The 9329-nt window shown below is 36.2% G+C and overlaps 1 protein-coding gene across 1 annotated transcript; it reads right to left on the minus strand.

The window, feature by feature from the left end:
- Positions 1 to 1577: 1577 nt before the first annotated feature.
- Positions 1578 to 4389, minus strand: ARGFX (arginine-fifty homeobox). Its single transcript, XM_065875854.1, is given in 3 exon segments — positions 1578 to 1988; positions 2814 to 2962; positions 4380 to 4389. Coding segments are annotated over 3 exon segments (570 nt in total).
- Between the last annotated feature and the right edge of the window lie 4940 nt (positions 4390 to 9329).

Below are 9329 nucleotides of genomic sequence, written 5' to 3' on the forward strand. Positions count from 1 at the left end.
ATTCACCTAATTTCTCCCATACTCGATTAATCACTTAGAAATGTCATTTTTACTTTCTAAATTGAGAGAGAGGTTGGAGTTTCTTCTAATTAAATTGCCTTATGATCAAAGAATGCTGTTTGTATGTTATTGAGTTTGTTAAGATTTGCTTTGTGGTCCAATATGTAGTCATTAGGTACTTGAAAAGAATGTGTATTCTCTACCAGCTGAATGCAGAAATCTACATACTTTCATTAAATCAAGCCTATTAACTGTATGGTTAAAATCTCTACCCATACAAAATTTTTATTCATTTGACATATGGATAAAATCATCTATTATGATTATGTATTTGTTAAGTTTCCCCAAGAGTTTTGTTAATTTTTACTTCATATATTTTGGGAATATGTTAAATGTATACAAATTCAGAATTATTATATCTTTCAGGTTAAATGTTCCCTTTATCCTTGTCTAATATACTTTTACTTCCAACAAAATGTTTTGCCTTAAAGTTTAATTTGATAGATATTAATATAACTATGCCAGCTTCCCTCCTATTTAAGAAAAAAAGGTTGATTTGAGAGCTTATTCTTTAAATATAGGCTTTTTCAGCTATAGATTTCTTTCTAAGCACTGATTTAGGCTCATCCCATAAGTTTTGGTATATTGTGTTTTTGTTTTCATTCATCTTCACATATTTCCTAATTTTCCTTCTGATTTCTTCTTCACTGGTTATTTAGGAGTGTGCTTTTTAATATCCATATATTTGTGAATTTCCTGAATTTTCTTCTACTATTGATTTTTATTTTCATTCCGTTGTGTTTGGAGAACATGATTTATGTGATTTTAACGCTGTTAAATTGATTATTTTATGGCTTCAAATGTCTTTTATTCAAACATTTCCAATGTCCATTATTAAGTTTTAAACTTTTCTGTACAGAGGTCTTAATTTTCTTAGTTAATTCCTAGATACTTTACATTTTTCATTGAGAGGTACTTATCTTATTATGTGTTTATTATTGCTTTTGAGAAGTGCCATTAATTTTGTTCGTTAATCATATAGCTGGAAAATTAGCTTAACTGTCATTCTAAAAGTCTGTTGAAAATGTAAGTTTATAAACCTGCTGACATTAAAAGTGAATGACCCCTAAATGCTACTGACCTTTTAAAAAGTCAAAGATAGTTTTGGGAAGAGGGAATTTTGCGGTCTCATTGGCCATCAAAGGGACTAGGAAGGCCTCTCCAGGGAGAGTTGTGGGGCTGATTGTGTAGTACTGAGCTATACTTGCGGGAAGCTCCTAGTTTTTACAACATTTCCATGGAAATCCAAGTAACACTGAGCCAGATATTTGGGTTAAAAGCAGGCAAAGGAAAGAGCATGTACAAGGTGCAAGAAGATCCTTTTTCAATACTGTCTGATATTTATTAGTACTTTGATCAGCAACATCCAAAGTGTGCCATACTGAAGGGGTTCTGGAATTCCAGGCTGTTTCTTAGACTGTAGGCTGCAAAGCTCCAGCTTGTCATACTGAAGCAGGTTTGCCCAGGAGATAAACCTACAGCTGGATCAGCAAAGAGGCTAAGAAAAGAACTCTATTCTAACTGGGCTTTGTCGGTGAGAGATAATGATACAGAGAATGGAAAGAAGAGCTGGCTATCTCATCCTCATCAGGAAAACTGTACAGTTCCATGATTTGTGCTATGTCATAGGCATCAGAGTACAAAGCAGGAACTGAGGCCACTAGCCTCTCCAACTGAGGATCTTGCATTTGGACATCACTTGTAGCAATCTCAGTGATTATAGAGTCCCCTGCCCAATGGAAAGGGTCTAAGGGCTGAGGTGAGTGGGAGCTATAAGAATCTGAAACTGCAGGGAGAAAAGAATGAGGACTGGTTGATGCTGTGGGCACATTCTTGGCTGGAAGGACCTGGTTCGGTGGCTTTAGTGATTGCTGCTCCTGTTGCCACTGCTACTTCCTCTTTTTGAACTGCTGATTCCTGAACCAAATCTGGGAGTGGGGGAAGAGAGGAGATTATGGTCTGCTACTGGAGAAGGAGTTTGAGGCTTCTCCTGGGTGAAAAATGTCAGATTATAACCCTCATGTCCTCTCCAAATCACTATGATACTGAGTTCTGTGAGAGCAGAGGTAGGTATGAATGGAGTCAATAGGAACAATGAGGGATCAAGGCTGGGCCCCAGAGGAAAAAGAAAGAAAAAAAAGGAGGGTATGTCTCAGAGGTTGTGCTGGGGTTCAGAGAAAGGGTCCTGAACTCTAGAGAAGAGAAGGAAGTTCAGGGATGTAGGGAGAGGTGGAGAATTTGAACTAAGGGATTTTCAAGGATTATTTTAGAAGGCCTCTTCAGTGAGCAATATTCTAACAAAAATTTGGGGCCTTAGCAGACTCAGATGTTGGAGAAGTTACTTGTCTGTTGGTAATGTTGTGAATAAATGATTGCAGAGTTTTGCTAGAGAAGTTCCTAAGTAAGAAGTCTGTCGGGATGAGAGTCATTTCTCTAATTTGAGCTCTTTCGTACCTCTGGAGTTCTAATTCCAGTTATACTATATATTATCTCCGTGAACCAGTCACTTGGCTCCCGAAGCTCACTTTTCCACATCCTTTAAACTGGATGATAATAAAGCCAACATATACAATGTGCCCAGCTCAGTACTGGCACACAGTAGGTACTCAATAAATGAAGTGTTACTACTTCATTGTGTTACAATGAAGTAACAATGTTACTTCTTCATTGTGTTACAGAGGGAATTTCCAGGCTGAATAGTAGAATGTAATTTGGATGGCGGCTCAAAGCACACCTCAGAGGATCAGACAGACCTTTATTGTAGACGCTGGTAGGTTGAGTTTTAAAGCAAGTTCTCTCTGGAGGTTTTTATCTGGAAACATATTGCAGCTAAACAGAGCCTCCAACTCTTCATGCTGTGTGTGTGTGAATGAGGTGCGTTCATGAGGCTTCTTCCATTTTGCTGCAGAGCAGAGATGGAGAGGAGGTGGTTACACTAACACAATCCCCTTCCCACTCAGATCCCCAAAATACCACAACTGTGAATTTCCCATGTCTTCCCCCCAACCAGGCTTGGAATCTAGGAGATAAAGATCCCAGGTCTTGACTCTAGGAGGCTGAGCCCTGTGTAACAGCACTCTGTCCTCTGTTTTCTGAAATTTAGTTTGTCCCTGCTAGGAAATGTTACTTCTTCAATTTTCTCTGTACCCAGTCTGTCTACCCCGCCTAACCTCAGGACAGTGGACAGTGGTTTCCCTTGTCTTCTTTTCCATATTTTGTTTCTTTTAGAAACTGGGAAAAAAACCTCACGTCCCTGTGCCTGAATATATAACACACTCTTCAATATGGGTTTCCTCTTATTTATTTATTCAGGAACCTAGTCTATCTCATCTAGAAAATGGGTTTTTTCTTCTCCAGGCTTTCTGAACCTCTATTTGCTCTTCTGAGAAAAGGTTCATAAGAAATGAGACATAACTAAATATGTGGAGACAATTGAAAAATTATGGAGTATTTTTAAAAATGGCAATGGAGAGAAAAAGGAAATTTTCTAAGAAAATACAATTTCCAAAATTTGCTGAAAAAGAACTGCAGACACTGAATGGACTAATAGCCATTAAAAGAACAAGTAAGTTATAGAATTCAAGGCAATGTTGTGCTAATTCTCCTGCTATATGCCCATTTCAGTATAAGGAAGAAGAGTCTTCACTTGGTCCTCACTTCTGTATTTGAAGTTCCCAACACCAACACTAAAACCAGACAAGAATATACACTACCAACAAAACTATAAAACTAATGCTACTTATGAACACACACAGAAATAACTTTTACACATATATTTAATATAATCACATATTTAAATGTACATATTCCTAAACTTATAGTATCTAATTTATTTTTGAAGTTCATATATATTTGAAATCAAATATATAAAATATTAATTTATAATTATTGATTTTTTCTACTCACATTTTACAAAAGTATTCTATTCGAACTGTTTGCATTTACCTTAAATAGCCATATCTTCATCAACACTCTGATCCTCTTCTTTTTTTGGCCATGCCACGCAGCATTCGGGATCTTAGTTCCCCGACCAGTGGTCGAACCCTTGCCCCCTGCAGTGGAAGCACGGATTCTTAACCACTGGATAGCCAGGGAAGTCCCCTGATCCTATTCTTTTAATTAAATAGTGTAGTTTTACCAGGCATATAATCTTTACTTTGAAATAAGTTTTTTGTGATACAGCACTTTCGGAATATGTTTATGAAATGCTGTTACTAGGAATTTTGTTTTAAGTTACAAGAAACTTATATAATATTAAGATAACTCTTTTGCCCCCACATTCATCCTGTAGGCGTGCATTTGCGATCTCTACAACTTACTAGTTACCATATTGCTTTAAAACAAGACAATGTTTTATTCATGTATTTGTGTTGTCATGTATGGAAATAGTACAAATTTGAAACCATCCTTGTTTCCCAGCCACCCAATTACTCTCTAGAGCTCTTCTGTATAGCATAGTAGCCACCACCCAACATGGCTGTCAAACACAAAAATGTGACTGGTTCCACCAAGTACTGAATTTTAAATTCTATTGAATTTTAATTAATTTAACTTTAAACACTGGTTTTCAATCCAGTTATTGGGAAGCTTTTTAATATGCTTAGAACAACTTGCATATGTGAATCTACTCTTTCAAATGTAAATTTTATGAACTCTAAATGCAGAGTAAGTATTTCTGATGAAAATTTAGCATTTACATTGAGATATGTTGGTAAGTGTAAATTTTTCACTGGATTTCAAAGTCTTGATATGAACCAAAGAATGTTGGGATTTCCCCTGTGGTCCAGTGGTTGAGACTTCACGCTTCCACTGTAGGTGGCACAGCACAGGTTCAATCCCTGGTCAGGGAACTAAGATCCTGCATGTGGCACAGTGAGGCCAAAATAAAATAAAAATTAAATTAAAAAGAATGTAACTATCTCATTGGATTGTATATTGTCTGTTTAGCAGAAAGATGTTACAAGTTAAGATGTTAAATCCTATGTGATATATGCAATGTCTGATTTAATTATGTATTAAAAATAAAGGTAAAGGCTTTAAATTTATTATCTATTTGTATATTAAATACAACATATAAAAGTAAATTAAATAAAAAGCTCACAGGTGATAAAAAAGGAAAAGACTAATCTTTGTGTATGTATTTACATTTTTACATACTCTTAGATTATTATCAGCTTGCTTTTGTGTTTATTTGTAATATTATCCCTTTTAGTAAGGCTATAACAATTTTTTGCCTCAAAGATTTATGCCTGTATCTTGGTGTAAGAGCCAGACTGTTCTGACACTTCCTTTCTTGTGTTTATCAAATGGATCTTGAAGCTGCTGATTGTCTGTGGCTTCCCACTTATCTGTGCACAAAGATGCAGAAGGAAGACAGCAAGAAATCATCAGGGCTTAAGAAGATGAGAACCCCCCAAACATCAACAGGTATACACTGGAAAGTTCATCAGACCATTCTGCGAAAAGTCATCTGTGAAAAGATGCTTTTAGACGTACAAAAGTTGAAATAATCCATTACCAGCAGACTTGCACTATAGGATATGTTAAAGATCATCCTTCAGGCAGAAGGAAAACATCATATATCTGAAAGGATTTGCATCTGGAATATATAATAAACTCTTGTATCTCAAAAATAAGAAGACATATATTCCAATCAAAAATCCTTTAAACCTAATTAATAGATTTGAGTAAGCATTTCACCAAAGAAGATATATAAATGAAGATGTGGAAGAGTGTGGAGAAATTGGAACTTTCATACAGCAATTGGAAATTACAGGTGGGACTGTTAAATGATATAACCACTTTGAAAAACCATCTGGCAATTTCTTCCTAGGAATCTACCCAAGGGAATAAGAACATTTATCTATGCAAAGATGTATACCCAACTATTCATAGCAGCATTGTTCATTATTGCCTAGTTGGTAACAATCTAAATCTCCTTACTGAATGAAGACACCAACTTTTTGTATTCATACAATGCAATACCATTCAGCAGTAAAAGTAATGGATTACTGATGCATTTTATACAACATGAATGAACCTCAAAAACACTATGCTAAATGAGATGTATACTTGCTAAGATTAAATGATAGACCCATAAAATTATACTATTCTGTTGTGGTTTTGTTTTTTGGCCATGCCATGCGGCTTGTGAGATCTCAGTTCCCCAACCAGGGACTGAACCCGGGCCACAGCAGTGAAAGCACTAAATCCTAACCACTAGACCACCAGGGAACTCCCCTCTTTTTTTGTTTATATTTTCTATATAATAAAAAGTGGAAATAAGTAAAAAAATGTAATCTCCAGCAATTATTTTTTCAAAAAGGAGAGGGTTTCACCCTGAGATGGAACTTTGATGAGTAGGAACTATGTTTGTTAAGATAAGTGGCTAAAAGTGGAGTGGAGATTCAGTAATCTCTGAATCATTTATGTTTAATAGTAGAAATTTTGCTTATCAACTGTACTTTTCTAGGAATGTGATCATGAACAGTTTAAACTCTTCACCTCAGTTTCATCAATGCAATCCCTATCAAACTACCACTGGCATTTTTCACAGAACTAGAACAAAAAATTTCACAATTTATATGGAAACACAAAAGACCCCGAATAGCCAAAGCAATCTTGAGAATGAAAAACGGAGCTGGAGGAGTCAGGCTCCCAGACTTCAGACTATACTACAAAGCTACAGTAATCAAGACACTATGGTACTGGCACAAAAACAGAAAGATAGATTAATGGAACAGGATAGAAAGCCCAGAGATAAACCCATGCACATATGGTAACCTTATCTTTGATAAAGGAGGCAGGAATGTACAGTGGAGAAAGGACAGCCTCTTCAATAAGTGGTGCTGGGAATACTGGACAGCTACAGGTAAAAGTATGAGATTAGATCACTCCCTAACACCATACACAAAAATAAGCTCAAAATGGATTAAAGGCCTAAATGTAAGGCCAGAAACTATCAAACTCTTAGAGGAAAACATAGGCAGAACACTATGACATAAATCTCAGCAAGATCCTTTTTGACCCACCTCCTAGAGAAATGGAAATAAAAACAGAAATAAACAAATGGGACCTAATGAAACTTCAAAGCTTTAGCACAGCAAAGGAAACCATAAACAAGACCAAAAGACAACCCTCAGAATGGGAGAAAATATTTGCAAATGAAGCAACTGACAAAGGATTAATTTCCAAAATTTACAAGCAGCTCATGCAGCTCAATAACAAAAAAAGAAAAAACCCAATCCAAAAACGGGCAGAAGACCTAAATAGACATTTCTCCAAAGAAGATATACAGAATGCCAACAAACACATGAAAGAATGCTCAACATCATTAATCATTAGGGAAATGCAAATCAACACTACAATTAGATATCATCTCACACCAGTCAGAATGGCCATCATAAAAAAAATCTAGAAACAATAGATGCTGGAGAGGGTGTGGATAAAAGGGAACACTCTTGCACTGCTGGTGGGAATGTGAATTGGTACAGCCACTATGGAGAACAGTATGGAGGTTCCTTAAAAAACTACAAATAGAACTACCATACGACCCAGCAATCCGACTACTGGTCATATACCCTGAGAAAACCATAATTCAAAAAGAGTCATGTACCAAAATGTTCATTGCAGCTCTATTTACAATAGCCCAGAGCTGGAAACAACCTAAGTGCCCACCATCGGATGAATGGATAAAGAAGATGTGACACATATACACAATGGAATATTACTCAGCCATAAAAAGAAATGAAATTGAGCTATTTGTAATGAGAGGGATAGACCCAGAGTCTGTCATACAGAGTGAAGTAAGTCAGAAAGAAAAAGACAAATACCATATGCTAACACATATATATGGAATTTAAGAAAAAAAAATGTCATGAAGAACCTAGGGGTAAGACAGGAATAAAGATACAGACCTACTGGAGAACGGACTTGAGGATACGGGGAGGAGGAAGGGTGAGTTGTGACAAAGCGAGGGAGAGGCATGGACATATATACACTACCAAACGTAAGGTAGATAGCTAGTGGGAAGCAGTCGCAGAGCACAGGGAGATCAGCTCGGTGCTTTGTGACCGCCTGGAGGGGTGGGATAGGGAGGGTGGGAGGGAGGGAGATGCAAGAGGGGAGAGATATGGGAACATATGTATATGTATAACTGATTCACTTTGTTATAAAGTAGAGACTAACACACCATTGTAAAGCAATTATACCCCAATAAAGATGTTAAAAAAAAAACCACAAACATAAACGTAAAACAAAAAATGATATAAGAAACCTAAGCCCTAATATCAATAATTACATTAAATATATATGGTCTAAATATGAAAATTTAGAGACAGTGAGTGGCAGAGTAGGTGGGGAGGAAACGAGTCAACTGTATATTCTATACAATAAACTAATTTCAAATATAATTACATAAGTTGGTTAAAAATAAAAGGATAGAAAATATAAAATGCAAACATTAATCAAAAGAAAGTTGGAGTGTCTATCTTAATATCCCATGAAGTACAGAGCAAAGCAAAAAAATTATCAAGGACAGAGAGGGACATTACATAATGATAAAAGGATCAATATACCAAGAAGACATAGCAATCCTAAATGTGTACATATGAAACAACAAATGTGAAGCAAAAACTGATAGAGCTGAAAGGAAAAATAAACAAAACCAGATTCATAATTGGAGACTCCAACATCTCTCTCTCAATAACTGACAGAACAACCAGATGCAATAAGTAATTCCTTCAAAGGATTGTAGTAAAGATTTATGGAACAAACGCCTGAGACCTTCAATACTCATCAGCAGGATATACAAAGTAAACCATAACAGACATGATCTCTGACTTTATGGAGATTATGTCTAGTGGGGAAGACATAATTAAACAGCCATGTTCAAGTGTGGGTAAATGGAGTAGTGGAAATTCAGGCTCCTATGGGAGTCAAAAGGGTTTCTTTTTTTTTTTTTGGATTTTATTTAATTTATATTTTTTATACAGCAGGTTCTTACAAGTCATCCATTTTATACACATCAGTGTATACATGTCAATCTCAAACTCCCAATTCATCACACCACCAACCCCACCCGCCGCTGCTTTCCCCCCTTGGTGTCCATACATTTGTTCTCTACATCTGTGTCTCAATTTCTGCCATGCAAGACGGTTAATCTGTACTATGTTTCTAGGTTCCACATATATAAGTTAATATGTATTTGTTTTTCTCTTTCTCGCTTACTTCACTCCATGACAGTCTCTAGGTTCATCCACATCTCTACA

The sequence above is a fragment of the Phocoena phocoena genome, chromosome 4 (genome assembly GCF_963924675.1).
Source record: "Phocoena phocoena chromosome 4, mPhoPho1.1, whole genome shotgun sequence".
In the NCBI taxonomy this organism is placed as follows: Eukaryota; Metazoa; Chordata; class Mammalia; order Artiodactyla; family Phocoenidae; genus Phocoena; species Phocoena phocoena.